The sequence below is a fragment of the Salvia hispanica genome, chromosome 6 (genome assembly GCF_029641045.1).
Source record: "Salvia hispanica isolate PSC_SH4W2 chromosome 6, Shi_PSC_v1, whole genome shotgun sequence".
Taxonomy (NCBI): domain Eukaryota; kingdom Viridiplantae; phylum Streptophyta; class Magnoliopsida; order Lamiales; family Lamiaceae; genus Salvia; species Salvia hispanica.
Window position 1 is genome coordinate 36,101,769 of NC_142697.1, and position 27,612 is coordinate 36,129,380.

The 27,612-nt window shown below is 36.6% G+C and overlaps 9 protein-coding genes across 10 annotated transcripts; 3 read left to right on the forward strand and 6 right to left on the reverse strand.

Annotated features, from left to right (window-relative positions):
• The first annotated feature begins 3,450 nt into the window (after window positions 1-3,450).
• LOC125207293 (uncharacterized) lies at window positions 3,451-6,524 on the forward strand. The gene is made up of 3 exons (XM_048106569.2): window positions 3,451-3,791; window positions 5,307-5,455; window positions 5,653-6,524. The coding sequence occupies exons 1-3, from the start codon at window positions 3,554-3,556 to the stop codon at window positions 6,304-6,306; spliced, it is 1,041 nt and encodes a 346-aa protein (XP_047962526.1). The 5' UTR covers window positions 3,451-3,553; the 3' UTR covers window positions 6,307-6,524.
• A 305-nt stretch (window positions 6,525-6,829) lies between these two features.
• On the reverse strand, window positions 6,830-9,277 carry LOC125206752 (putative serine/threonine-protein kinase At1g54610). The gene is given in 7 exon segments (XM_089061597.1): window positions 6,830-7,018; window positions 7,105-7,401; window positions 7,485-7,560; window positions 7,634-7,734; window positions 7,822-8,049; window positions 8,122-8,802; window positions 8,879-9,277. Coding segments are annotated over 7 exon segments (1,971 nt in total).
• A 1,438-nt stretch (window positions 9,278-10,715) lies between these two features.
• Window positions 10,716-11,286, reverse strand: LOC125203352 (ethylene-responsive transcription factor ERF019-like). The gene has a single exon (XM_048101676.2). It carries the CDS (start codon window positions 11,265-11,267, stop codon window positions 10,932-10,934), a length of 336 nt encoding a protein of 111 aa, XP_047957633.1. The 5' UTR covers window positions 11,268-11,286; the 3' UTR covers window positions 10,716-10,931.
• Window positions 11,287-12,297: 1,011 nt separating this feature from the next.
• LOC125204445 (Nuclear transport factor 2 (NTF2) family protein) lies at window positions 12,298-14,098 on the reverse strand. Of its 2 annotated transcripts, none has more exons than XR_016132526.1 (5): window positions 13,763-14,098; window positions 13,248-13,362; window positions 13,074-13,178; window positions 12,666-12,717; window positions 12,298-12,489 (listed from the first exon to the last, which is right to left on the reverse strand). XR_016132526.1 is itself a non-coding variant. In XM_048103107.2 (5 exons), the coding sequence occupies exons 1-5, from the start codon at window positions 14,060-14,062 to the stop codon at window positions 12,427-12,429; spliced, it is 612 nt and encodes a 203-aa protein (XP_047959064.1). In that variant the 5' UTR covers window positions 14,063-14,097; the 3' UTR covers window positions 12,298-12,426. The 2 variants fall into 2 exon arrangements, 1 of the variants encoding a protein (XP_047959064.1); XM_048103107.2 differs by having other exon boundaries at window positions 13,074-13,155; window positions 13,763-14,097.
• A 1,277-nt stretch (window positions 14,099-15,375) lies between these two features.
• On the reverse strand, window positions 15,376-17,674 carry LOC125205932 (small ribosomal subunit protein uS7-like). Its single transcript, XM_048105151.2, has 4 exons — window positions 17,517-17,674; window positions 16,052-16,323; window positions 15,727-15,930; window positions 15,376-15,633 (listed from the first exon to the last, which is right to left on the reverse strand). The coding sequence occupies exons 1-4, from the start codon at window positions 17,613-17,615 to the stop codon at window positions 15,579-15,581; spliced, it is 630 nt and encodes a 209-aa protein (XP_047961108.1). The 5' UTR covers window positions 17,616-17,674; the 3' UTR covers window positions 15,376-15,578.
• A 1,572-nt stretch (window positions 17,675-19,246) lies between these two features.
• On the forward strand, window positions 19,247-20,790 carry LOC125205933 (cytochrome c). The gene is made up of 3 exons (XM_048105152.2): window positions 19,247-19,428; window positions 19,858-19,991; window positions 20,413-20,790. Exons 1-3 carry the CDS (start codon window positions 19,317-19,319, stop codon window positions 20,503-20,505), a joined length of 339 nt encoding a protein of 112 aa, XP_047961109.1. The 5' UTR covers window positions 19,247-19,316; the 3' UTR covers window positions 20,506-20,790.
• A 163-nt stretch (window positions 20,791-20,953) lies between these two features.
• On the reverse strand, window positions 20,954-21,843 carry LOC148923734 (uncharacterized). The gene has a single exon (XM_089061355.1). It carries the CDS (start codon window positions 21,841-21,843, stop codon window positions 21,136-21,138), a length of 708 nt encoding a protein of 235 aa, XP_088917481.1. The 3' UTR covers window positions 20,954-21,135.
• On the reverse strand, window positions 21,838-23,013 carry LOC125205931 (uncharacterized). Its single transcript, XM_048105146.2, has 4 exons — window positions 22,863-23,013; window positions 22,720-22,788; window positions 22,475-22,581; window positions 21,838-21,977 (listed from the first exon to the last, which is right to left on the reverse strand). Exons 1-4 carry the CDS (start codon window positions 22,897-22,899, stop codon window positions 21,909-21,911), a joined length of 282 nt encoding a protein of 93 aa, XP_047961103.2. The 5' UTR covers window positions 22,900-23,013; the 3' UTR covers window positions 21,838-21,908.
• Window positions 23,014-23,019: 6 nt separating this feature from the next.
• Window positions 23,020-27,477, forward strand: PFI (tubulin folding cofactor E / Pfifferling (PFI)). The gene is made up of 15 exons (XM_048105145.2): window positions 23,020-23,417; window positions 23,810-23,980; window positions 24,178-24,224; window positions 24,420-24,566; window positions 24,649-24,723; window positions 24,890-24,999; window positions 25,104-25,252; window positions 25,338-25,399; window positions 25,693-25,800; window positions 25,908-25,942; window positions 26,130-26,195; window positions 26,495-26,586; window positions 26,658-26,734; window positions 26,822-26,899; window positions 27,148-27,477. The coding sequence occupies exons 1-15, from the start codon at window positions 23,096-23,098 to the stop codon at window positions 27,244-27,246; spliced, it is 1,638 nt and encodes a 545-aa protein (XP_047961102.1). The 5' UTR covers window positions 23,020-23,095; the 3' UTR covers window positions 27,247-27,477.
• Window positions 27,478-27,612: the final 135 nt, after the last annotated feature.

Below are 27,612 nucleotides of genomic sequence, written 5' to 3' on the forward strand. Positions count from 1 at the left end.
GATGGACCCGCATTATTGGACTAATGTAGCTTAAAATAAATAAAATATATGCAATTTTAATATTTTTATTTTTAATGATAGATGGGTTAAAAGTAAGTTGTATGATATATGCAACGTAACATTACCTGTTAGCTTCCAATAACATGAATAAACACAAAGAAATTAGATGCACTATAATGAGTCAATTCGGGTGCTCCAAAGAGAGAAGGACATCATCCACAGCTTGGTTTCCGAATGCCCAATACCAGGGATATGGCAATGAGGAAATAGCATAGCACGACGATAAGATAAGCCACGGTGACACCCTTGTAAGCCATATCTTAATGCTTTAATGATTTCGATAATGAATTCTAATTATGAATTTGAATTAATTCAACCATAACAATAATAGTACAAGAGCAAATAGAATCACCAACCTTCATCCATGCTTTCTTCTTTTGATGTAGAGGTTGAATCCACTAATTGATGTTTGTCCCCTCTTTAACCTCATGACTTTAATGATTCTTTTGACGAATATAGAATAAAAAACTGTATATATGTATATATAAATTCTGAACACATATGATACCCGTGACTATCTTTTTATGTGAGTGTATCTCTTTAATTTTTGTGTGTTTCTATTTATACACAACAGAAACACACAAAAATGAAAGAGATACACTCACATAAAAAGATAAGATAGACACAGATAACGTATATATTCAACACTTATATACATATACTCCCTTCTTCTTATAAAATAAGGACATTTTTCATTTTGGGATATCTCATAAAAATATCTCCTTCTATTTTAGGTAATTTCTTTCTATCTAATAAGGTGAGCCTCATTCTCCTCTAACAATACTGTAATTATTTTTTCTATCTCTTACTTTACCAATTGTACATTAATTCTCGTGATGTCGCAAATGTTCATATTTTTGTGGGACAGAGAGAGTACAATTCTGAACATGGGAGGAGCCATGTTGATGGGACGGAGTGAATACGGTTCTTAACTTTTTTTTTCTTTTGTAAATTTTTTAAATTAGTTTATGTTTAATATAAATTATTATGTAAAAGTCCATACAAATCATCTAAAAAACCTAAAAATATACTTTGACATAAAATTTAGATGTCACCACTGGTTCTTGATTCTATATTCGTCAAAAGAATCATTAAAATCAAGAGGTCAAAGAGAGGACAAACATCAATTGGTGGATCCAACCTCTACATCAAAAGAAGAAAGTATGGATGGAGGTTGGTGATTCTATCTTCTCTTGTAGTATTATTGTTATGATTGAATTAATTCAAATCTAGAATTAGATTTCATTATCGAAATCATTAAAGTATTGAGATATGGCTTACAACCGTTGAATGGATAATCCCAAAGCCACACTGTGGCCAGCGAAGGCGAAGGCAAAGGCAAGCATTCCTAAGCCGCTGAAGATGTCGAAAAGGATATTGGCCGTCGTGGTTGATTGGAAACCGTAGCTAACCACTTGGTGCTCGGCAGAGCCTTTTCATAGAGATGCACCGGTGGCTATCAAGGAGTAACTGCAGAAATTAATATTCAAAAAATTTAGAAATATAATGACCTGATGGACTAGATGGCTGCAAGGAATTGAAGTTGGGAGATTGAGAGAGTACCAAGTGAATGGCACCAAACATCATGATATAATAAGTCTTTCTAACACATTTCAATAACAGAGTATTTGCAAAAATTGATAAATATATATACACATGTCAAGTGTATATATATACGTACAAATAAGAACATACACACCATGATGTGTCTCCAATTCTTGGTTACAAAAAGGGGGAAATATTAGAGTGGTGTGGAAACGAATGAAATGAAGAATTAGTATAGTGAAGCTTACTTATATTTATATGTGGAGATTTATTTGTGGTCGTGTCTGAGATCCGGATTTAGTGAAACTCTTATATTTGATTGGGTCGTAGTAATGAAAATTTGAAAATTCAAAGTTTGAGAAATATATGCATGGTATAATTTTTATATTGCTATTATTTCGAAAAAGTTAGTTTTAACTATAACAGATATAATGCATGGTATGCATTGTATAATTTTGATATTGCTATAATTTTGATATTGCTATTAGGCCTGTCAAATCGGGTACCCGCGGATACCCGATCCGAAATTTTCGGGTACCCGGTCCTGAAATACCCAAAATTCAATACCCAATTCCCGACCCGAATTTGATTTCGGGTACCCGGATACCCGACTCGGGTATCCAGTCCCGAAATATCGGGTATCCAGTCCCGATTGTGATTTTGATTTTTGATTTTTTTAATCTTTTTAGAAAATTAACTACAATTTTAAAGGTTTATTTAATATACTATTTAGTTCGAATTTAATACAAAGTTGAAGTAGTGTTCAAGGGAAAATAACTACAAACTTTTAGAAATACAAAATTTTTGTAGTAGTTTGAATTTAAGAGAATAACTAAAAATTATTGGAAATACAAATTCTTGTAATAGATCGAATTTTAGAAAAAATAACTCTAAACTTTAAAAATACAAAATTCATAAGTTATAACATTAACATATTAACATTTTCCATCCATCCACAATAAGAAATTAAATTACATATTAACATCTTTTACCCATCCACATTTAATTAAAAAATTATATTACATTTTTCATCTTTCATCCCTCCAAAATAAAAATTAAATTAAAAAAATTAAATTAAATTACATCTTTCATTCATCCATAATAAGAAATTAAATTACATATTAACATCTTTCATCCATCCACTTATAATTAAGAAATTAAATTACATGTAATTATAATAAAAAAATATATAATTTATTAATTTTAAAAATAAATCGGATAATTCGGGTATATCCGATCGGGTTCATCCAAAATTCCCACTACCCGATCCCGATCCGATACCCGAAAAATCGGGTTTCGGATATCCAATTACCCGACTTTTTCGGATTTGGATACTGGGTATCCAATACCCGATATCCATTTTGACAGACCTAATTGCTATTATTAGTCTAAATCTAAATAGTATGCTATTGTGTAAGTCGGATCAACTTCTAAATACTAAGGTGATCCAAGCCCAACAAGTTCTGAGATGATTTTGGGTCGTAATAATGAAAAATTGCAAATAGATCAGTTTATCATTATAGGCGTCTCTCAAAATTAGTATTCTAAATATTGGTGAATAGTATAGGTGTACAGTGTGCTCAACTTCTTAATACTCGAGGACTATGTATATGGTAGTGCTGAAAATCACATGAACAAGGTCATTGCTCGAATTTTTAGTGTTTAGGGAGTAGTAAATTTTAACTTTGAATAATAAAATAAATTCTAACGTAGGAGCTTAGTTTGTGACGGAATTATTATGGCTATTTAAATATTCTACTCCGATATAAATTAAGCTTGTAGGGCCCGCCGAAACGGCGCAAGATAAAATATCTGACTTAAAATCCGCTAACTTATTCCCATCAGCTCCAGTAAACTGCGCCATTCAGTTATTTCTCCCTTATCACTCCATCTCATGATCACCATACTCTCTCCTCTCTCATTTCTGCTTTGAATTCTGGACAAAACTATGGATCTGTGGTGTGTGCATGTGAAAAGCAGTGGCTTTATGCCGAGGAATTCCTTCTCGGAGAAACCGTTTTGCTGGAGTTCAAATAATTATTCGATGAATTCGGACCTCCGATTGTCCAAGCCAGAATTTGCGCCGACTAATTGTAGGCTTCGATCTGTTTCAGCTAGAGCTATGGCGAAAATGAGCTCCGGAAATTCCAGTAATTCTAATTCGAATTCCTCCTCTTCTGATTCTGGTAAATTTTATTTCTAATTAATTGATTATAGAGAAATTTTATAATGCTGATGCTAGAAGGTGTTTGATCAATTGACTAGCTGAATTCTAAGTGGAAGATAAGCCGTTGCTCCTATAAACTTCTTTTAGTAGAGAAATTCGGTGATCGCTGTATTTTTTTCCCTTCTTCTTGTGTGAGATGCTGTGGATTGTGAAAAGCAATCAGGATTTTAGTCAGGCTTCTTAATTTGTTGATAGGATATTCAGGGGCGGATGCATAAGCATATTTTTGGGATGCTAAAATCGAAAAATTTCTGTGTAGAATGCTTAAATATAAATACATGAAATACATAATACTAGTACTCCCTCCATCCCAACTAAATTGGGACAAAACTTTTGGGCACAGAGATTAAGAAATTGTCTTGAAAAGTAAGAGAAATGAATACAATAGGAAAGATAAAGAGATAGTAAAGTATGTGATGGAATAAAGTAAGAGTGGTTGTATGTTTACTTTTTTATCGAAAAAGGAAATGAATCAACTTAGTTGGGACGGAAGGAGTATAAGGTAAAAAATAAAGTTGAAATCTGGTTAGGGCTGTGCTCTCTTAGCACCCCGGTATCCTCCATTGAGTAGAAGCAGGGGCGGAGCCAGAAATATAGCATGCCGGGAGATAAAGTAAAAAAAATGGACTACAAGACTGCTAAAATTTAACTTATCAGAAGTATTATAAATTGGAAGATTAAAATAAAAATAACTGGGGGTGCTTGAGCAACCGAACACTGCAAATGATTAGAGTTTCCTCCAAAAATATATATACACATGTGTATATATAGAGTAGAATATGCTCCTTATGGTTCATGATTCAGAGAATGGAGTTAGACTTCATTCTTATATTGATTTAGAGGTCTTGTCGAGGGGGTATATCGTCAAACTTAATTACAGCTTTGCAACAACAGACTAGATGAACATAGCTATTAAGTATGTTTTGATCATTTTTCTGCATCAGCCAACAGTGAAGGTCCCGGTACTCAAAACCTCTCTTTTACATGTAAAGCTCTGTTCTTAAAAGGTTTATGCTCATTTTATGGTCCAGGGTGTAGCCGTATAAGTTAGTAATTCAATAAGTTTGTTTCTGATGTCCTACCAAATTTTAGAATGCTGTTAACCATTTTGCTAAATAAAAAAATCTCAGAAGTCTGCCTTTGGTTGTTCCGGTTCCTAATATTTCAAGATTAGGTCCTACACTATAACAAACATTAAGAAAGATTTTTCTGTAACATAAGTGTTTTAATGGTTCTTGCTATATGAAGAACATTTTACACTGCCATGTATATTCTTTAATTCATAGCAGTCTTGTTTCCTCCAGTACTTTAATGTTCTTAAAAAAGAGTGGATTATTTGTTTCATCTTGTAGTTGTATGCTGAAACAAGGAGTGTATTTTATGTTTTTTTTGTGGCTGATGTCTTATGACAAGTATCATTCAGTAAGGCCTCTGTACCGCTAGTGGACTTATATAGTTAGTTTTGTCTTTGCAGGAGGAAACAATGATAATTTGAAAGCTGGAGGAGATGGAAACAATCCTTCTCCCGGAATCAAGAAATCAGATAATACAAACTCGCAGAATCCCCAATGCAAACCCTTGGATTGGAGAGAGTTTAGGGCTCAGCGGTACTTTCTCGAACAGGTATTTATCTTTCCACTTGATGTCATTCATTGTGGAGGTTTTCAGATGTTTAAGACTTTCATTTGATTATGTGGGTGTTTAGTGTAATTGGAAACACGATACTTAAAATAAATGCTAAATTTGGTTTAGAAACTTGAATTTGAGGTACTATAAAATATTGTCCTTCATGTTGACTGTTTACTGAAATATTCTTGCAGGCTGAAAAAGATGAAACATCACCCGGACTAAAACCTCTTCCCTCCAAGTGGGCACACCCTATTTCAGCACCCGAAAATGGCTGCCTCCTTATTGCTACGGAAAAACTTGATGGTGTCCGCTCCTTTGAGAGGACGGTAGTGCTTCTTCTCAGATCTGGAACCAGGAATCCACAGGAGGGGCCTTTTGGGGTAGTCATAAACAGACCCCTTCACGAAAAGATGAAACATATGAACCCCAGTGGTATTGTATTGGGAAACACGTTTGACGACTGTAGTTTGCATTTCGGAGGACCCCTCCATGCCAGTATGTTTCTGCTAAGATCTGAGGAAACTACGGGACTTGCTGATTTTGCAAAGGTCATTCCAGGGGTATATTTTGGTTCCCGAAATAGTTTGGGTAAAGCATCGGCAATGATCAAAAAAGGGAAACTTCTGTCTCAAGATTTTACATTCTTCATGGGATACGCGGGATGGCAGCTGGACCAGCTAAGAGAGGAAATCGAGTCTGATTACTGGCACGTTGCTGCATGTAGTTCCAACTTGATATCTTTGGAGTCGCAAAGGCCTCCTCCCGACAACTTGTGGGAAAAAATTCTGCAACTAATGGGGGGTCCCTACTCGGAGTTGAGCCGCAAGCCAAAACAGGACATATAGTGCTATCCGATCAACTTCAACTCAGATTCAAGAACGTGGAGGGAGCTTGGTCCTATGTACAGTATTTAGCTCAAGATTCTTGAAAGAGTAATTTTACTCTTTTTCTTATCCCCCTTTTACTCTATGAATAAAATTTTAGTTTTTGATTGCAACTAAATATTGTGATGATAATCTTTATTAGGAAACTTTTGAAATAAAAGATGAGGCTTTTGTTGGCATTGATTATTCAGACACCTAGAATATGGGCACTATTTATGTGTTTTGTTTGCATAGTTTACACAGACAAAATGCTGCTTTGTAATTGTATATGTCATCCTACGCTTCGAATCTACATTTTCTGCCCAAAAATATAAATATCCTTATAGAGTCGTATGTTTTACTTAAATTTACTCGACTAACACTGAACTAACATTAGTGGAGCTTTCCCTCCTTCAGCTTGTTTGAGACTCATCTTCTGCCCGCGACAAATTATGCTTCTACATTAATCCTTTTAAGGCAATTACATCCATAGTAGATCTATTTTTTATCGTTGCTGTTCGTTTATCATCAGAGTGTCTCGATCTTCATGGTCTGACCTGACTTTGTTGAGCTGTGCCTTGTGCATGGCTACTTGGATTTGCCTCCCGTGCCCTTTAATTATTTCCCCCATGTTCCCTCCCAGAGGCATAAACGACCCCGAGTAAATTATTTTGTTTCTTATTGGCATGTATCCCTGAAAAAATCATACGGGCTGAGTTTCAGACACGTGTTTAAAACCACTGAAGATAGCTACTTAGCTGTGTTTCTTAAGTAACATACTGTTGAGTCGTTATTAAATCTCCTTCTGCCATTCTTTGGATGGAAGTCGAAGGAGCCTACTATAGGTTGACATAGTTCTGTCCCCTGTCTCATGAGCTCTGCAGGCTGCTGGTGGCGTAGGCCATGGACTGAATGGTTGGGACTATCATTCATCTTCTTGTTCCAAGAGTATCCTGCTGTGTTTGGGTGGATCACAGACTTCGACTGGTGAGCACGTCCAATGCTAACTCTGGGTGCCACAATAGGGAAGGCACTGTCTAGATTATACTGATAACCTGTGCTCTTGTTAGGTTTCCCCTGTTTTAAGAAATTTTGTTCATAATCTCGAATTTTTCTTGAAATTGCATGATAATAAAAGCATGTAAAAATAAATAGAGAACCTGTCCCCCTGGAATAGCTTTCTGTGTGTTTGAAATCTTATATCCTTGGCCTCCTTTAACGCTCTTGCCTCTTCGGCTGTATTAGGACCAAAACATAGTTTTCTCAGAGAATAGTGTGTGTTTTATGTGTTTTTTGTTAGCAGGCTTACCTTTTTGCTTCCCCATCTCTAGCCCTGGCTCCGAGCTCCTTACTTGAAGGGTACCTCGCCATTTTAGATGGCTCACAGGGCAGAGGCATTGAAGTGAAGAACTGAAACCAAGAGAGGCTCATGCGTGAGCGGATGATTCAATATGGTGTTTTTTCAAAAAGAGGGCAAGGAGAGAGTAATGTATATACCTCACTCTTGAGCGCAGAAGAAGCAGTGCCCCGTTCCTGTGGATCTATGGAGAGGAGGACTTCGAGAAGATCCAGCGCAGACGAGGGGAAGTCCTTGAACGTCTGTGATATATTACGTTTGTAGACACGCTGCGATCTGAAGCTGCTCGCAAGTGGTAACTTCGTCTTTTTCCAGAAGGCTTCTGTTGGTGAGCCACAGAGCTTAAATATCTTGTGTGTTTGTTCCACCTGAAAAGATAATAGAGTTTCGATCAATTTTTGTTGTTATAATATTATGTTTTGGTTTGAAATTTGAAATACCTCTGTTCTTCCAGGCATGATAGGCCTCCCTGTGAAGAGCTCAGCAAGAATGCAACCAACACTCCATAAATCAACTTCTGCTCCGTAATTCGTTGCTCCGAGCAAAAGCTCTGGGGCTCGGTACCACAGAGTCACAACACAGCTCGTTAACTGGCGCTTCTTGCGAGGGTTGAGGACTGTGGCCAAGCCGAAGTCCCCGATCTTGAGAGATCCGTTGCTGTCGACGAGGATGTTTGCACCCTTAATATCACGGTGAAGAATTCCCTGGCTGTGGCAATGCTCAAGCCCGAGTAAAATTTGCTGCATATAGAATTTGATCTGCATATGGAAGTAGTTAGTTGATGGGTGAAAGGTTACTGAGTTTGAATTTCACTCGCAAGTTTAATTTGAACTAACCTGTGGTTCGGTGAATTTGAACTTGGAAGACTCTAAAAGTGTGGCTAGGTCATGCTTCATGTACTCGAACACGAGGTACAAACTCCCTGATACGCTCGATATCACGATGGCTTCAAGCCTCATCACGTTCGGGTGGTCTAGCCGTCGAAGGATGCTAATCTCCCTCGCCATGAAACGAACACTCTCTGGATCCATCTGAGCGAATTTCACTTTCTTCATTGCTACGAACTTGTCGCTCTTGAGATCGCGAGCCTTGTAGACGCTACTATACGTCCCTTGTCCGATCTGCACATATCAGTATAATCACGTTAGCAAACCAATGCTTTGTTCAAACTCGGACGAGAGTTAAGAGAAACCTTACTTTCTTTAACTTCTCGAATGAGTCCGCACTCCGGGGAATCCATCCTTCGACTGCCTCCCCAGCAACCGAAGTGAGCCAGGGCGGCCACCCCTCGCCTTTGGTGCCGAGGGGAAGTCTCGTGATACTTGGGACTGGCGCTTGCTTCCCTCTTCCGCTAGCGGGCCGGTCGATGATCTTGTTCTTGGGGTTTTGTTCGACGTGTTCAGCCTTAACATAACTCGATTGCAAGCTCAATTTTACCGACAATCGGGAGTGCACAGAGGAGCCGTTGTTGCCTTTCACTATGACCTCCACCGGTACCGGTAGAGATAGCTCAGTTGGAGATTTGCTTCCGTCCAACTCTTTCTTTGCTGCATCATGTTTGTTAACGTTGGCTCCTTTTGAACATATGCACCCCATAATAGTCTCATAAATTAATTAAGACTAAAATTCTCAAATAACACATAATGCCCTGAAAGATCTTGATGATATGTGGAAATTCTTTCGCCTCTTGAAAATTCAAAATTGTTCTAAGGAATCCCAAAAAAGGGTTTGAATTTCAAAAGCCTACACCAGATTTTATCATTGTAAGGTTTTACAAATGTTTTTGCCTAAATGCATATGAATATTTATATATAGATATTGAAACAATATTATTTGTTACTAGAATCCTGGTCAAGGTTTGGAGGTGCCTAATGGGAGATTTTGGGTTCCAGAAAACAATCAATAATATTTTTAAATAACATCAATAATTATTTTTTTTTCCTATTAATATTTTTAAAAATAAAAAACAAAACAAAAAAGAAATTGGAGTGATAACATATGATTACTCAAGAATTGGAGCATTTAAAAATTGCGTGTGCTCATTTATTTCGAAGAGTAAAGTTCAAACTTAAGCTGTAGTTTGTGTTTATTTGATTTAAAAAAAAAATAATTATTGTTATTATATTATTATAAATTAATAATTAATTAAGAAAAAATTTAATATGAGTCATATTTAATTAGAATAATAACTAGCTATTATTATAATAGTAAAATATTATTATATTATGATTTTATCAACTAGTAATACATATTATGTAAACGTAATTATTAAATTTAGAAATATTAATAATATCTAGAATTATTATATTTACGTTTTCAATTACTAACTTATTAAGTAAATCTTAATGTAAATTAAAATTATGGATCGTCCTATTATTACTGTTAACTAAAAATCTTATTGAACTTTATTAAGTCAATTAGTTCATTCACTTATTACGTCAATCAGTTAATTGAATTTAATTGATTCATATGAATTCAAGATTTTAGTAATTTTTCTAAATATTTTCAAGCACATAATAAGTAATCTATTAAAAATCATATACCTTGAAATCACATTCCTAAGTCGTATTCCTTAAAATCACATCCCATGAATCACATTTCATAGAATTACATTCCCAAAAAACATAATCCTCAACTTTAAAACAGCAATTTTAATTAGTTGATACAAAAATTAACTCTATATCCATTATAAATAAATAAAGATGAAACACTTAATATTTATCCCGGCCAGGGGTCCATAAATTTTTAGAAAATCCTGTAATCGACTTTTTACATGCATAAATCCTAGTAGTATTACTAACATTTAGGGTCTGGTCTATTCACTATGTTTGAGGTGGGCTATTAGAAAATAATAATGATGATTATAATGTTGAATTTATGTTTGATTAGTTCCAAATTCCAATGTTTTCAAAAGCAGTGGAAGAATTAGTGAAGCACATATATAACTCATTAGTGGATACTTAAATTAAGAAGACCATATATATTTTTATTGTGAAGATAATTTGTTATATTCACTAGCTAGTAGTATTACTGAAACTCAAACCAACTCCAACATATATACATAAAACTAGTACTCCATGAAATTAGCTGAGACCAAAAGAAAAGAAATATACTATGAAAGTTTGAATTTCAAGTTATGTGGAGTATGAATTTCTGGTTTCATTAAAACAAAATTCTTAATTAAGCAGAATCCACCATATAACTAGAGATAATCTTCAACAGAAATATTGAAATATATGTCTCCGATGATTCATGAGCATGAACTCCTGTGTAAGACCAAGCGGGCGTCGGTGGCTAATCCAGCGTCCGAGGCCGCTCTCTGCACGGAGCGGGGCGACAACCCGATACCGACACCTGGGGGCAACTGCAGCGTCTGGAAATTGAGATTCTGCAGCGACGAGTTCCCTCGCAGGCAGTAGAATGCCACGTCGTGTGCCACCGCGGCCGCCTCCGCGGTGGCATAGGAGCCCAGCCACAGTCGCTCTTGGGTGCCGGGGACCCTTATCTCCGACACCCATTTCCCCCACTTGCGCCGCCGCACGCCCTTGTACTTCCTCTCACACTCCTCTGATGATGAACTGCTCATTTTCTTTTTCTTTTCCTTTATGGAGTATAACAAAAAAAGAAAATAAAAGATTTGGTTGCATTCTGACTTGAATGTTGGGACTTTTATATTAGGTTGAAATATTGAAAGTCAACGATTTTCATAGTATAGTTAAATTTATTTTGAGGTGTAGTAACAAGTCAAGATTTTCAACGGTCAAAGTAAATCTTTTTTAAATTAATATCTTGAGCCCACTTGTGACCAAAATTTATGCACTGCTATGTATCAACTTGAAGAAATATTAATTCATTACTTCATCCAATCCATCAATTATTAATCGAAGGTTCCTACTATTGCTCATGATTACATATCGTGTTTATTTGTAGTATTTCATATTTAGTTGTCACTTTTTTCTCAAATATTTAATAATTCTTGCCCCGTCTTCTTAGCAGTGCTAAAATTAGACTGTTTCTGAAAATAATCTTATTTAATTTACGTTTAATGAAGTTATTGTTTATTGGTTAAGGAAGATACCAAATGTAACCCAAAATAGTGATATAGTCGTATTATGGTTTAATTTGAAATGGAGTCACGTGCTGCAATTTGGCAATATAAAACAATAGTGACGTCCTGGGTCAAAATGTAGACTTGCCCATATACTACGGAGTATGTGGTAATTTCCGTCATGCGTGACATCATTTCATTTGGTCGGCCGTAGAAGCATCATTTCGTTTCCGTCATGCGTGACATCATTTCATTATGTTGATGTAAATGTGGTTTTCATCAGTTTTGACTTTTGACGGGGTACAACGAATAACTAACTAGCTAGATCAAAGGAAACATTGTGAATGATTGCAATAATAAGTAATAACTCAGCTTCTTAACTGTGGTGTCAATGTCATTAATTCTCAAGAGCCCATATGGGTTGCATGCACCTTGTCTTGAACAGATACCATTATAATCGCTTAGTAATTATAAGATGAAGTGACCTTAAGGTTTATTAAAAAACGACCCACCAAAATTGTTTGTTTAGCTTCAACTCTTCAACAACAAATATTCTCGATCATCGATATACTATATAATATGAACCTTGTATTCCATCCCAAACCTATAAACACTTTTCATCCATAAAATTCAATATCATACACAGCCAAAAGTCCTCGCACTACAAGAAAAATTAGATATGACATCAGTTTTGTAACTATAAACGGTCAGCCAAGAAAGGGAAGCTCTGCAGCAGCCAAGTAACTCCTCTGATCACAACCTGCAAATATTCAGACATTTTAAGTGAAAATAGATTAGAATTTGGGTGTTTAGCTGAACTGCTTTATGGTTCATTAGTAATGGCAAGTATATTTGACATTCCCAAAACCTCTCTATAATTAACCGGTGCCTAATAGTATTTTATAATGGCTGTTGATTGAGTTAGAAAAGGCGTACCAAGGCCGTCTCTCCAGGCTTGATGGCAGGTTCCACAGCATCCCTTCCGAATCTGTGTCCACACCATATTCAAATCTTGGTCGAATAAAACAACAAACAGATTCTATATTTTCTTCTGAAAATTAGCCAGAAATATTCATGTTCTTCACTTGCATATGTATATGAATGATAGCCATCCAAAGCTTATATATATAGTCTTCCGCTTCCACACATACTAGAATAGTGTAGCTAATGCATTTGAAAAGGTAAAATGGATAAACGAATCTCCTAATGTACGATCATTCACTCGAGGAAAAATGTGGCCTAATATGTCATAAACAACTTCTAGGCTTGAGCATCTTTAGCAAAGCCTATTAACATCATTTCTAATAAGCCATCACAAAAATCAAAACAACCAAATTCACTCACACTATTTGTCTCTGCCCATTAATCACATCCAATCGATAGAAGCTGCATCCTCTGCTAAAGGGAAAAGGTTTTCCCTTCCATTCTGTTGCAATTTAACCTCAGGAACTCCGAAATATCAAAAGCATATGAGCAAAATGAAAAAAATAGTACTAGTAATATTATATTGCAAGTTACCAAGATGCCAAGTTACTCCTACAGCAGAGGTGTCTTCCTCAGATATATCGTCAATTGCAAACTGTAAATCCCCACTGATGGAATCACTAAACTGTTTGAAGAAATCAAGGATTGCCTGCGGAGATTATTGATGCTTTATATTTTAAGACCAAGCATGGAAAATGTTAAAACTAAAAGTGAAGATGACTTTTTTTTGTAGCTAGTTAGTACAGTGATTAATAGTATAACATCGTATGAATCTACTACCACCAAAAAAAGCATATGTCCTACTTTCTATTATGCTGTAAATTTAATGCTGAAATGAAATCCTTGTATTTTTATCTGTCAAAAATTGAATAAATTATAATCGGATTTAAGCTAAAATTAGGCCATTTCACAGATAATTGTTACAGAAATTAAAAAAAAAAAAGCTTCTAATCAGACTAAACCTAATTAAGAATTCCACTATAACAAAGAGGCGTCAATCTCCAATTTCATTATCATATCATTTGATTGAAAAGTGAAATTTTGGTAACCTTACGGCCGGAAAAAGGGTGAGAGAAGATGAGATCTTCGTAGACGCAATTGAGAGCGATGAGATCCTCCACCGACGATAAATCGCGGCGGTTAATGCCGTCGTAGAACTTCCTGACGGTGGTGGCCGCGGAATCTAGCTCAACGGTGATGGTCGGGGTACTCCAGCGGAGCACTGGTCGCCTGGTAGGTCGACTGCCGGAAGAAAGAGCAGAGCTTCCATAAGCGTGTGAAATCGTGGCGGAAGTTTGTGTTTGGTGGTGAGGGAGATAAGAAGCGACGGTTGGTATTGAGCGAATCATAGCTTCCGACTTCAAAGCTCAACTGTTTTGAGTCTTGAGATTGACCTATTTTTAATAAGAATATTAATAATTGGTCCATAATTATCACACTATCCATTTGGAATTAAGCACTCTGATTTCCACTTTAGCGCATATGCAATCATATAATTCACCTTTTATTATAAAATTAATATTTATAGATGAGACTCACATATTTTTTTTTTAAATAATCTTATTTTGATAAGTATTTTGGAATATGGACAAAAATAGTTTCATTTCTACAAATGGAAATTTCTGTTTTATATTTTATTCACTTTTTCTTCTTTTTCATACTATACTCACTTTTTCTTCATCTCTCTCTTACTTTACTTGATTTTTTTTTTCTTTTTTTCTAATTTTACTAATTTTTCATTAAAACATGTATCATCCACATCACAAATGAGATTATTTTTTTATGGATGAAAGGAGTATTTTCCCTAAACCCTATTTCTTAAAACTAAGATTGAACTAAATTGTGACTTCTAATAGCGAAAGAAAGGAGTATTAGTATATATTTATTCGTAAAGTTGATCGTCCAACCTCACTCACTGCAACACCCTCCTTTGTCAGCGGATTTTAATGTGCATATAGGTAGTAAGTTAAAGAAAAAATGTCGCGCGAGCATGGAGCGGTCTCAGCACACTCCTTGGCATATGGCCCGACACAAATTATGTAATCTAGATACTTAACTCCTACTACTATACTTAACCTGCTTTGCCAAATAAATCACAAAGATAGTAAGTGATGCTTTGTCCCATACTTTTTAAAATTGAAACAACAAAGAATTTCACAATTATCTCATCGTCATTTTTCCGATCGTCATTTTTCCGATAGTACACGTGATGATGTGCCACTGTTGCTAAGTAAACCAAACGACATCAACACATGGCACCACCGTTTTGTCCACAGTTATAAATTTGGTTCTGAATTTCAAAAACTTTGATTTATATTCCAGTTTTGAAAAATATAGGATAATGAGAATTTCACTATTCTTCATTATTTTTTGGCACTTTGCCATTTCATATATATGGAGTAAACAATTTTTTATTTAAAATTTTCTTATCCATTTCTTCACCAGAAGTTACATTAAATTCTTTTCTAAATCACCATTGAAATATGACTGATTACTACGAGCGGAGAAATATTTCAATTGCAAACACCAAACAAGATATAAAACCAAGATTGCACTATAATACCAAATTGATCAATAGATTCAATGATCATTCCACTAGCACATTATATTATGCATACTACCAATAAATATTGCCTTAGATTTCAAGGATTAATATGAGTAATTAAATTAAACTGGGATAATTTATAACAAACCAAACTAGTTCAATGGTTTTTAACAACTTTCGGTGGTCTTAAAATTAAAAAAAGAAAAGAAAAGAAGAGAGTACTCAGTAGATATCATAGGGAAGACACAGCACAAAATCCCATCATGTTCAAACCTCCTAAAAAAAATACAAATCCAAACCAAAACTGCTGCTCAATGTTCTTAACGATTGGCCTTGGCCACCCTCTCAATTTCATCCTTCTTCTTGATGGCATAGCTGCAGGTAAACAGAAAAATGGTGGTCAGCTGATGACAACACATGTATAGACAAACATAGGATAACTGTGAGTCTGTGACTATCCATTCTAACCTGTTAGATGATCCTTTAGCGGCATTGATGAGTTCATCAGCAAGACATTCAGCGATGGTTTTGACGTTCCTGAAGGAACTCTCTCTGGCACCAGTTGTCAGGAGGTATATAGCCTGATTAACACGACGAAGAGGTGAAATATCAACTGCTTGGCGTCTTACAACACCAGCAGAACCAATCCTGGTCGCATCTTCTCTTGGCCCACTACGAAGGAAAATAGAAGTGAACACCCACGTTTAGCCAAAACAAAAGACTATAATCTGTGGAATGAAGGACATATCTTTATGAATGATAGGAGCAATGAGCAATCTGACTGTTTTTATACCTGTTGATGACAGCATCAACAATGATTTGAATTGGGTTCTGGTCAGTTAGCAAGTGGATGATCTCCATTGCATGCTTGATAATGCGGACGGCCATGAGCTTCTTGCCATTGTTTCTTCCGTGCATCATGAGGGAGTTGGTCAGCCTTTCAACAATGGGGCACTGAGCCTTTCTGAACCGCCGAGCTTGGTACCTCCCAGCAGTGTGGGGCATGTAAATAGGGCGCTTTGAAGCAGTTGCAGTAATGTAATCCTCCACAGAAATGTCACTAACCTATATATCACATTTAAAAGGCTAAATTTCATAATTGCATTTGAGCTATAACTATCTTGCAACTAGGCATCTCGATATTGAACTTGTTTATCTCCACCAAACATCTTGTTATATTACATAATCATACAAATTCTGAGATTCACTGCAAAATTAATCACATGGACAGGCCAGCTACGCAGATTTAGCACAAACAGCAACAATCGAATTACTTCTTCAGCCAAATAATAGTAGTACTACTACTAACCAGTGGCGGAGCCACGCTGGGGCCTGGGGGGCCCTTGGGCCCCTCAGCCATTATACAATTACCTATATATTATATATGCATAAAGCTATGTTCAAATATGCTTCTAGCTCAGCTGGATCCTTTGTTCGCCTACCATCTGCGAGTCCAGAGATCGAAACCAGTTAAGGTCGGATTGTCTTGCATTTTTTATATGTATTTCTCTTTTATGTTTAATTCTCTATTAAGTTTTATAATAAAATGTGAGTGAAGTGAGTTAGTGGTTAAAAATGAGGTGTGACTCTTAATTGGGGACGGACCGAAATGAAAAAGTGTGATTCTTAATCGGAGATGAAGGGAGTATATTTATATCTATTCTCTTTCATTTAAAATTTAAAAACATACATATATCTAAGAATAAAATTATCCTTTAACCTCATAAATATGTGAAAAATAACATATATAGCATCGTTAATTTTATTGATAGGTTTTGATGATTTTCTCTTTTTATAGTTTCTATTGTTCATATTTTAATTATTTTTACTATATGTTCTCTTATCGATTCCTCCTATTGTTTATGTGGCTATGCCTCATCGGCTTTGGACTATATTACACCAAAAAAATTAAGTAATTATCTATAAGAAATTCGGGCCCCCCATTCGAAAATTTCTGGCTACGCCACTGCTACTAACCATTCTGCCTAAATTCTAATCAATAGCAAAAGAAACGTGGAGAAAAGCTACAGGAATCAACATCGTAAATCAAAAATCAATTACGCAATAAAAAATTATATCAAAGCAACGATCCGGCATAACCTACTAAAGGGGAATACAGACGGAGTACTATCATACCAACCATTCTGATGAAAATCGCAAGCAAGGAAATACCAATAATTCAACGCACTGTAAGTTAATGAACATGAAAAGATCGAATCGAATGGAATAAAATATGAAAACAAAGGAGAAAAGGTTACCTCAACACCGTCGTAAGACCAGCGGTTGAAGAGCATGATCTCGCTGCCGCTTTTTTCCTGACCTTCATCCACTACGGCGGGGACGGCGGCGACCTCCATGGCGTTGGATCTCTGTGCGGCGGCGGGGGAGGGAGCGTATGAGAACGTAAAACCTAGCTTTGGGCTTATTTTGGATTTATAGCTATTCTTCTATGGGCTTCTCTTCAATTTGTGATGACGTGGTTTGGGCTTACACTAGATTTGGGATAGTAAATAGTTTATAGGACATATAAATTAAAACTGAATAATTTACCTTCATTACACTGTGCCGGTGATAGTACTGATATAGTTAGGTCACTTTCGTTTTTGATGTTTATTGGGTTTTCTTGGATTGATGGATTAGAATGAACTTGTTGGATAGATTAATAAGTTGAATAATATATAGTAGTACAAATTTATATTGAAATCTCACTTCACCAACAAATATTTAATACAAAAGATCAAAACAACTTAAGCAAAATCTCTGAACACAAACTCTCTTCACCAAACAATATTTTTGAGCTCATATTCTCTGTCCCTCATACATGATTTACAAGCATTCACCTTCATTTCTCCCTCCTCCCAGTGCCCACCTCTCAGTCTACGAGAAGGCGTGATTTTTAAGGACTCATACGACATGATCAAACGGGACAAGAATGAGGGAGAGGTACATTGGTATGAGGAGAAGGAAATAAGACTTGTAGGTTGGGGAGTTGGCGGCCACGGCCTATGATGTCTACCTGAGAGCCTTGAGCAGATGGATGATGGCAAGCCAGCTCGCTACGACTCTAGCTTTCTCATTAATTTGTGTTGCTAACAGAGCAATGGTGAAAATTGTTGAACAAATCTGCACAACAAAATTCTATGCTTTCTCCAGGTTCAATTCTTAAGAAATCAAATAATATTCGTATTTGCGGCAAGACTAATCAAACATTCTTTATATTCACATAAACAGAGAGATCAAGCTTGAATATTCGAACATATAAAGCTTGAGGCTCCGCTCATCTACACACAGCTCTACCAAAACTCACAAAGTGAGGATTGAATACAAACTTGGAGTGTCTGCTTTCCAAGTCTCAAGCTATATTTGTTTCACAATTTTCGCATCTCCACCATGTCTACAAGAGCACTCATGATACGACCTTTTTCCAAGCTTTATATCGTATTGGTAGAGGTCTTATCAATGCTGCTATTATCGTCTTGGCTGCCACCATTCGATCAAGAATTGGTGGTACTGGTATGAGGCCTCCTCATCTCAGCATGACTCCTTGGCTTGCCCCCATAATATTTTCTAATTACTCCCTTAATATGAAGATGGAACAAATTCTGATCGGGCTAGAATTTGATACAAATCACATTCTAACTAACTCACTTGTCATCTTCGTAGCTGCACCCTTTCTTCCCAAGAAAAGGGGCAATTTTTTAAATAGGTTCTTTCAAAAGCCCAAAAAACTTACTGCTACAAGCAAATTGACCTTTTTTAAGCATATAGTAAGAGCAATAATAATAGAAACTCAAGCTCAAATCTTTCTAATGATTTATACTACTACTACTAGTAGATATGATAAATGATTTGTTTATTTAAATGTTTAGTCAACTAAAGCAATCAAAATGGATTATAAAATATGAGAAATATATAAGTTAACAAAAGAAAATGAACAAAAGACCAAAAAAAGAAAATTGGAGAAAAGAAGAAAAACAGAAAAATGTGAGAAAAGGAAACAATTCAACAGCATATAGTCATTGTCGGTCTTCACAAACAAACCCTACAAATTTGTCTCTATGGCGTCGTTTGAGGAAGCGCCGCCTGGAAACAAGGCCGTCGGAGAGAAGATTTTCAAGACCAAGTGCGCTCAGTGCCACACCGTCGATAAAGGAGCTGGCCACAAACAAGGTACTACACACTCTCTTTCTCAGCTTCTTTGCTTCCGATTCTACATCTCATCACATTTTTCTTAATGGATGTTGTTTATTGTATATATAAATTACCGTTTCTTTGGTTGGGTTTGGAGAGATCTTGTGTTGTATTCCTATTTTGAGCTAGCTATTGCCTATTGGGATTGTTAATTACTCCTACTATGTCAAGTTAGTTGGAATCTAGAAAACATCAATGAATTAGCTGCAACTTCGCAGATACATATTTTAGGATGATTGTACACTGAAAATCTATTGTTTTTTGGTGGTTTGGGTTTATATGCTGTTATTGCTACATTATGCTCACTAAATGTGGCATTTCTAAGACCTGTAGGCTGTCTTCTTTAAAAGGTTTTAGTTCAAAGATTGATAAACGAATGATACTGGATTAAAAGGCTTCAATTTGCAGGGCCTAATCTGAATGGTCTCTTCGGAAGGCAGTCTGGAACTACAGCTGGTTACTCCTACTCTGCTGCTAACAAGAACATGGCTGTCATTTGGGAAGACAAGACTCTCTATGATTACTTGTTGAATCCCAAAAAGGTGACTTTGTTTGGAAAATCGACATATTATTCTATGATGTTGTTTGTTAATATCCATGCCAAAACCATATCTTTTCATTGGTTTCCTTCATTGTTAATGGGATTGTGTTACTAATTAGATCACTTGGGACAAACTTTTTTCTTGTTTTGTTTCTGGCTTCTTTTCACTAATGCATCTTGCTATCCATATGGTCACTTGGTGTTTTCTGTTTTATGATACCTGTTGTTAGTTAGTCAAGTGTTCCTTCATGAATTCAGCTAAGCAAATGCAAACTAAGGCCTAAACAGAATGAGAATTCGCATTCGAAACCTTAGGGGTTGACTTCTCCATCTTTCCTTTTGACTAACCTAGCATTGCCCTTCTCATACTCAACTTGAGTCATCTTTTTTCATCTGATATCTCTTTCATCTTGTCCCTGCAGTATATCCCCGGCACTAAGATGGTTTTCCCAGGATTGAAGAAGCCTCAGGACCGTGCAGATCTCATTGCGTACCTCAAGGAGTCCACAGCTTAAGCGCCCAGCACTTTCCACACTTTTGTCATTTTGCAGTTGAGAGCCACAATTTACCTCTATTGAGTTGCGTAAAAACACAATACTCTCAAATAAATAATTCTTTGGACTACTTTTTGTTATCCCTAAGGCCCTAGTTTGAAGACCCTCCTGTAAGAGGTAATAGTTTGTCAGATGGAAATAAATCTGAGTAGATTATGTTTTATGCCCATCTAGCGTTATTAAAGGTTCAAAACAATGTTTGTTAGAACATTCTTTTCAATAGCAGCATTTACTTTGCTCTGTAAATATTTCATTATCACTTGTTACTTTCGTGATTAAATGCAAATTAATTCAACGAGTTGATCTTAAATTAATTCTTACTTTAATTTTTGTATATATATATATTTAGGAGTAGAATTTGTTGAGAAAGGAAATACTATGAAATTGATTCGGAGAAATCAATTCCAGATTAAAAATTGAATAGGCTATATAAATAGTCTTTTAGTTCAAGATAAATTGCAAGGGAGATATGATTCAGTTGGGCATAATGCAGCAACATTGAGTTTTACATAACAAAAAGGCAGAGTTTCATCCAACAACACATGATTCTCACTGCTGCTTGTTGAGGCGAAAAGCCAACGGCCTTGTTGATCAGTGTAGACCACGAAGAATTCCATGGAAATAGCCCCCAGTCATGACTAGCGAAACAAAAGAGACCACGCCAGTTGGAAAGATCTTCCCTGACTTCTTGAAACGCAGTCCCATCACTCCAAGAAGAGAAGCGGAGAGAAGAAGACCAACTGAAGACGCGAGAAAAGGGTTTGATGGAAGCATGGCGTACACAAAAAGCAGCACTGATGCTGACACTCCACCCGCAATTAGTGACTTCTGGCTTCCACCCTTGAGATATCCCATTGCTCCACCGAATCCAACTAAGGCAGCGTAGCCTAGTGTCAGTTTCTGGGACATCGACATGCCTCCCTTTTTCTCATGGCTTTGATCTTCATTTTGCCCATCTCCATTATCACCATTATTGTCACCACCTCCACCACCACCACCGTTGTCACCACCTCCACCAATGCTGTCATCAGATCCACCAGAGTCAGGTAGAATATCAACGCCTTCCCCAGCTGAATCAACTGTAAAGGTGGTAGGCACCTTGGAGTCAGAGACGACTCCAGCCACAGTCCTCCAAGAACACTGGTTCCGCCCACCGTTAGACAGGTGAGTGATGGGTGTAGTTACTGATAGCGATGACCGGCTGAAACAGGTGAAAAGATGATGATTCCTTGAAGAGCAGAGTGGTGACCGGGGTAGTAACAGCAGAGTCGACTGAGAAAATGCCAAGAGTTCTCCCATGTTGATTAAGGTATCTATGTCAGTATACTTGTCTCCAAAACTGTGTCGAAGAAATTATCGTGCAATCAGGAAGATGTTTCCGCGGGATTTGTGGTTTTTGCTAATTCTACAAAAATCAACCTGCTATTCACTACCTGCAGTTCCACACAACTGGACGAATCAGATAAGGTAATTCCACACAGATATTATTGATGCAGTTTTCATGAAGATAGGAGAAATGGAGAGGAGCACATTTGCAAGTCTTAGATTTAATCACCGTCGTCTACATGAACACTAAGAATATACTTTAACAACTTCAATACTTGGCAGTTGCCAAAGATCATGAAACACCAAAACTACGAAAGACAAGAAAACTGAAAGCAGAGATCAAGAACGCAAAGGACATACTTCATTTTGTTCCTAAAACCACGTCATTTTTAAGAACCAGTTCATGGTCTACGACACCATATAAAGGAGAATAATCTAAAATAACATTGATGAAACTTTGGTTGAACCAATGAAGAACAAGACTACAATCTATAATAGATCATCATGTACAAGAACAAAAGTAACTCAAAAAGTAAGAATGCAATTCAAAAGATGAGACAAAAATCAAATGAAGCATAACAACACTTAGCAAAAGGGCAATTACCCTGCCATTCATAGCCTTGAGTGCATTTTTAGCATCTATCTCACGTGCATATTTGATAAAACCGAAACCTTTAGGCCTTTGGGTCCTAGGATCTTTGACAAGCCTTACTGCAACATTAACATACATAATCCTAAGAAATATCTTCAGAAAAACAACCAATTCTTCAAAAATAGGTTTATCAATAACCTACACATATCAAAGACACGGTTGTTATGAAGTGAGACATAAATATAACAAATTTGTACCTTGTTCAATTAAGCCAAAGGGCGAGAATAGCTTCTCCAATTCTCCAGTTGTAATGTAAAACGACAACCCTAGTGACCAAATTAAGATGGAGATGATCAACGCAGAATAAATCAAAATCGAAAAAGCAATGAATAAGACATACTGCTTACAAACAGCTCTGAAGAAACTCTTCTAGCCATCCGATTTCGGTACTGCCATAATTTTGTGCAAAGTCAATTTGAGGTTAGGGTTTGTCAATTTATAATTATATTCTACTATGATGTATTTGACATATGTGTAAACAATGGGGGTTGGAACATAAATATATAGAGTTGAGAGAGTGAAACAAATAAAGAAGTACGCATCAGTCCATTTATTTAAGATTTAAGATTAAAGATGCAGACCTCAAGCGATCCGACCCGGAAACCGGATTCGTTCCGGGTGGGGCAGCGGGTGCACTTCGCTGGGCAGCCTAGAAGAGTCGGAACGGTGAGGTACGTGGGCCCCGTGGAGGGTTACGGCGGTGATTGGGTGGGAGTCGATTGGGACGAAGACGGCCAAGGCAAGCACGACGGATCGCACAATGGAGTCAGATACTTCACGGCGAGGGGCCTCCATACGGCGTCGTTCGTGCGATCTCACAATCTCAGCTCCGGCGTCTCGCTCTTGGAAGCACTGGAAACTCGCTATCGAGCTCAATCGACTAAAGAGGAAGAAGGTATGTCGCTCAACTGAAAGGAAGTTCCAAGTGCATTTGCTAATCAAAATGCTAACTTGTTTTGTGCATAAATTAAAGTAGACTTAGTATTTCCAGAGGTGAAGCCTTTATTTTATCTATAGGATGATGACTTGAATGAAAAATAAGATCCAAGTTCAAAACTTTGCTCATACCTGGAAATGTGGTTTGAATTTTTATTTGGTAATTGCAGCATGAATTGAGCAATATTTCTGTAATCGAACAAGTTAATGTGGTTTACTTATTGTCTTGTCACTACTGTGTTATGTTTGAAGGTCTTTTGATATTTAATCCACTTCAATTTTATCAACTTTGTCGTTTGATTTTTAACTTTAATATTCTTGTGAAATATCTTCTGAAACTGTTGCTGTTAGATGAGATGTATGTCCTTTCTGCAAGAAACAAAAAGGTGACCATTGAGCTTCTTGGGAAACACCAAATCGAAGACAAATTTAGTCGGTTTGAGGAGTTGACTACTGCATCCTTGGCTTATTTGGGGGTCAGTTTTCCTGGACCCAGGGACAAGATCAGTTCGACATTACCTAGTAAGTTGTTATTTCTTGAATATGGCCCCTTTTGGCCTATGTTGTGATTCCTATTAATCTGACACTGCCTGAAGTCATCTTTTATTCACTCAGAGACTCCTATATTTTTATGGCTGTGTATAGATTATCCTATATATCTCGATATGTCTGCGTCTTTGTAATACTATATTTGTTGGGTTTGTATATTTCCTCGGCAGATCTTAAAGAGCTGGACTTGACTGGAAATCTACTTTCTGATTGGAATGTATGTGCTCCTTTCCCGTTACACTATGCACCTATCAATTAGTCAGATGTGGTTAATAAGTTAGGGGATTCCTTGTATTGTCAATATTTTTGAGACTTTTTCTTACATGGTCTTATGCGGTACACAATCGATGATACTCCTGCTTTTTTAAATTCGCATTGTTGGATAAAAGTCATTTATTGGCTGTCATCGCAGGATATCAGCATCATCTGTGAAGGATTGCCTACTCTAACCGCACTTAATCTATCCAATGATTCCATGTCACCTGTTATACATTGCATGCCCCAACTAAGCAACATTCGCATTTTAGTCTTGAACCGAACTGGAGTCCTTTGGGATCAGGTAATGCTTTGAAGTTTGGTGTTTTCAAAAAAATTCTAACTCAATTGAATCATTTATAAGCATGATTCGTGTAAAATTCCAGATGGAAGCTCTAAAGGATGCACTCCCGCAAGTGGAAGAGCTACATCTCATGGGAAATCATTTAAGAAAAATAACGGTAAGCAGTTATTACACTACATTGCGCTGCAAGAAAGTTTTATCTTTCAAGTATGCCATATGTCTGTCATTATTATTCAGGATTACCAATATACATTGGTTTGTTTTATTTCTTTGTTTCTTCCCTTATTTCCAATAATATATTTTGTTTACTGTCCATTGTCCAGCCAATGTCTTCAGATTTTGTCCAAGGTTTTGATACCCTACGACTGCTTAACCTTGATAACAACTGCATATCAACTTGGGATGAAATCGTAAAATTCTCCCAGTTACACAGGTAGTGAGGATGAAGGAGTGCTCAGATTTTTTATTTTTTTTAATTTTAATAGAAATTGCAAAGTCTGCTTTGTTACTAAGATTACCTGAGGTTTCTATGTTTAGACTGGAGCAGCTCTTTTTGAACAACAATAATTTGAATCATATCTCATACCCTGATTGTGGTAAATTGGATAAACCATCCAATGAATGTGGCAATGGGTCTGAAGAAAGGAGTAGTATACCTTTCAAGAGTTTGTGTAGCCTTTATCTTGGTACAATCATTAAATTCTATAATGCATACTCTCTTTCATTAGTACCTTTTTCATTCAGAAGGGTCTTATTCCTCACTGTTTTCAGGGGGCAACAACATTGAAGACCTGGCATCTGTTGATTCACTCAACTCATTCCCTAACTTGATGGTGAGCATTACTTTTCTGGACAATATATCCTTAAAGATTGTGAAATGGTCGGAAAACTTGTAGGATCTAGTGAAAAATGATCGGAAAACTTCTAGGAGCTTGTGAATAATCGTTTGGTTTTGCTCATGAGCAATCTACTCTTGAATGTTCATATCAGTGCAGCTCATTCGCTTCACAGTTATTGATGTTTTCTGCGCAGGATTTTAGTCCGTTTAATCTTCTGCCAAGATAATATTTGTTCATTCGTTGTGAAATACACGTCCTTGATGGTAATTGCTATATATTCTGTATAGGATATTAGACTTTCTGGGAATCCAGTTGCAGATGTAGGGAAAGGTGGAGTTGCTATATTTGTCATTGTTGCTCGTATAGCAAAAATGAAAATGCTTAATGGAAGTGAGGTTAGCTCCAGATACTTAGTTCTTCGCTTTTATTTTGTTTCTTGGGTGACAGAAGGGTGGGGATCTCTTGTAATTAATGGTCATGTCTGTACATCTCTTTGTTCCAGGTTGGTCCTCGAGAACGAAAGGACTCTGAAATTAGGTATCATTTTCCCCCAAAGTTCTTGTCATGCGTCACATAATTGCTAGTGGTTTAAAATGTTGGAGAGCATTTTATTATAAGTTACACAAAAGGTGCTTTGTGTAAGGAGTACAATTAAGAGCTTGAACACTGAGAAAGCATCCCCTTTTGGCTTGCATTATACTATTCGGTATTGTTTTACGTGCAGGTACGTTCGTTTGGTCATGTCAAAATGTAATGGTGACCTGGAAGAAATTAGGAGACTCCATCCCAGGTAAACATCAGTTTAGCAAGCTCTTACAAATCCTGCTAGTTTAAGGAAAATCGGTTATACAGTTTTTTTGGTTTGTGCTCTTTATCACATTTCAGATATCCTGAAACAATTTGTTTCGTTATCCGAGGCACCTGTTATCTACACTTATTTTTTCCATACATAATGCTTGACAATCAATCGTAATGGAATAATGGAAGAAAGTTGAACAATGGCTACAGAGCTGAACTTGCAATTTATCAGTGGCATTTCATCTTAAATTAGTTGTCTGGTGAATCCAATTTTATGAACCTGATAAGCAGGTTTTATGAGCTTAAAAAGATCCATGGACTTGATGATGAAAGACCAACAACAGAGGCATCGGGCCCTCAAAAGATGGCTTCTGGATTGATTTGTATGACCCTTTTATTATGAATAATCTTTATGATATGAATTCTATTCTGAAGTTTAAATGTGCCAATGCAGCTATTACGTTGAAATGTGTTGGAGCATCGATGGGCGAGAAGACCCCTCTTGTTAAAAAGCTGCCTTCTACTGCCACGGTGATAGCTCTACTACCAGTTTCTCACAGACTTCTTCCCCTTTAATGAGATTTCTTAAGTTAAAAATGCATGCACACTTTTGAACAGGTTGGAAAGCTGAAGAACTTATGCTTGAGTTTCTTCAAGTTGAAATCCGTCAAACCTATACTTTTTCTTAAAGAAGAGGTTCGTGAAATTGAACAATTGCCTTAGTTCCCTTTTTCTTCCTTCAAATTCAATATTCCATTCACTGTTACTGTTCTCTCTGTTCAAGTATTTGCAAGAGCATGTCATTTGACAATTTTCAACTATTCATAGCGAATTGTTCACCACAGGAACGTCTGATTCAATGCAACCTCCTTTGCGTGGATCATGTGTGGTCTACTGATCTTATAGAACCAGTTTCTTAGCAATATATATTTGTGGTTTTGCAGGGTTCACCCTTACCTATATTGCTTGAAGATGATATGGCAACCCTTGTTGAGCTTGGGGTTGGCAATGATTCCACCATTCTTGTAGACGAGCTGTCCTAATGTTCATTTGTGCAAATGATCAACAACCCATTCTCAAAATCGAGAAAGCAGTGTCTTCCTCAAATAGGTCGAGGGTCCGCTCTTTGTTTGGGAAGCAATGGTTCTTTTTTGCTGCAACCCCACGAGTGAAATTTATTGTTCGAAGTTCTTTGCTCATCCTACCAACATATAGTATGATACTATTCGTTTCCATTATCAATAATATACTTGAGTAAAGGTTAAAATTGGTCCTGAACATATGTCCATTTTATGATTTTGGTCTTAGACTTTATCTTTTGAATTTTTTGGTCATGTACATTTCAAATCGGATCACAATTGGTCCTCCGTTAACAATTCCGTCAATTTTTAACAGTCAACCATTTTAAT

Bases quoted from the DNA above. Each gene is read 5' to 3' on its own strand.
- LOC125207293 (XM_048106569.2), top strand. From the start codon at position 3,554: ATGGATCTGTGGTGTGTGCATGTGAAAAGCAGTGGCTTTATGCCGAGG. The intron at 3,792-5,306 runs GTAAATTTTATT...TTGTCTTTGCAG, and splicing joins TTCCTCCTCTTCTGATTCTG to GAGGAAACAATGATAATTTG. The intron at 5,456-5,652 runs GTATTTATCTTT...ATATTCTTGCAG, and splicing joins AGCGGTACTTTCTCGAACAG to GCTGAAAAAGATGAAACATC.
- LOC125203352 (XM_048101676.2), bottom strand. From the start codon at position 11,267: ATGAGCAGTTCATCATCAGAGGAGTGTGAGAGGAAGTACAAGGGCGTG.
- LOC125204445 (XM_048103107.2), bottom strand. From the start codon at position 14,062: ATGATTCGCTCAATACCAACCGTCGCTTCTTATCTCCCTCACCACCAA. The intron at 13,363-13,762 runs GTTACCAAAATT...TAATCTCCGCAG, and splicing joins ACCCTTTTTCCGGCCGTAAG to GCAATCCTTGATTTCTTCAA. The intron at 12,718-13,073 runs GTGAGTGAATTT...GTGTGGACACAG, and splicing joins AATGGGCAGAGACAAATAGT to ATTCGGAAGGGATGCTGTGG.
- LOC125205932 (XM_048105151.2), bottom strand. From the start codon at position 17,615: ATGGAGGTCGCCGCCGTCCCCGCCGTAGTGGATGAAGGTCAGGAAAAA. The intron at 16,324-17,516 runs GTAACCTTTTCT...TGTGATATATAG, and splicing joins GGTCTTACGACGGTGTTGAG to GTTAGTGACATTTCTGTGGA. The intron at 15,931-16,051 runs GTATAAAAACAG...TTTCCTTCGTAG, and splicing joins GTTGATGCTGTCATCAACAG to TGGGCCAAGAGAAGATGCGA.
- LOC125205933 (XM_048105152.2), top strand. From the start codon at position 19,317: ATGGCGTCGTTTGAGGAAGCGCCGCCTGGAAACAAGGCCGTCGGAGAG. The intron at 19,429-19,857 runs GTACTACACACT...TTCAATTTGCAG, and splicing joins AGGAGCTGGCCACAAACAAG to GGCCTAATCTGAATGGTCTC. The intron at 19,992-20,412 runs GTGACTTTGTTT...TTGTCCCTGCAG, and splicing joins ACTTGTTGAATCCCAAAAAG to TATATCCCCGGCACTAAGAT.
- LOC148923734 (XM_089061355.1), bottom strand. From the start codon at position 21,843: ATGGGAGAACTCTTGGCATTTTCTCAGTCGACTCTGCTGTTACTACCC.
- LOC125205931 (XM_048105146.2), bottom strand. From the start codon at position 22,899: ATGGCTAGAAGAGTTTCTTCAGAGCTGTTTGTAAGCA. The intron at 22,582-22,719 runs GTACAAATTTGT...TTAATGTTGCAG, and splicing joins CTTTGGCTTAATTGAACAAG to TAAGGCTTGTCAAAGATCCT. The intron at 21,978-22,474 runs GTAATTGCCCTT...GTGGAACTGCAG, and splicing joins TCAAGGCTATGAATGGCAGG to GTAGTGAATAGCAGGTTGAT.
- PFI (XM_048105145.2), top strand. From the start codon at position 23,096: ATGCAGACCTCAAGCGATCCGACCCGGAAACCGGATTCGTTCCGGGTG. The intron at 23,418-23,809 runs GTATGTCGCTCA...TGTTGCTGTTAG, and splicing joins ATCGACTAAAGAGGAAGAAG to ATGAGATGTATGTCCTTTCT. The intron at 25,000-25,103 runs GTAGTGAGGATG...TTCTATGTTTAG, and splicing joins AAATTCTCCCAGTTACACAG to ACTGGAGCAGCTCTTTTTGA.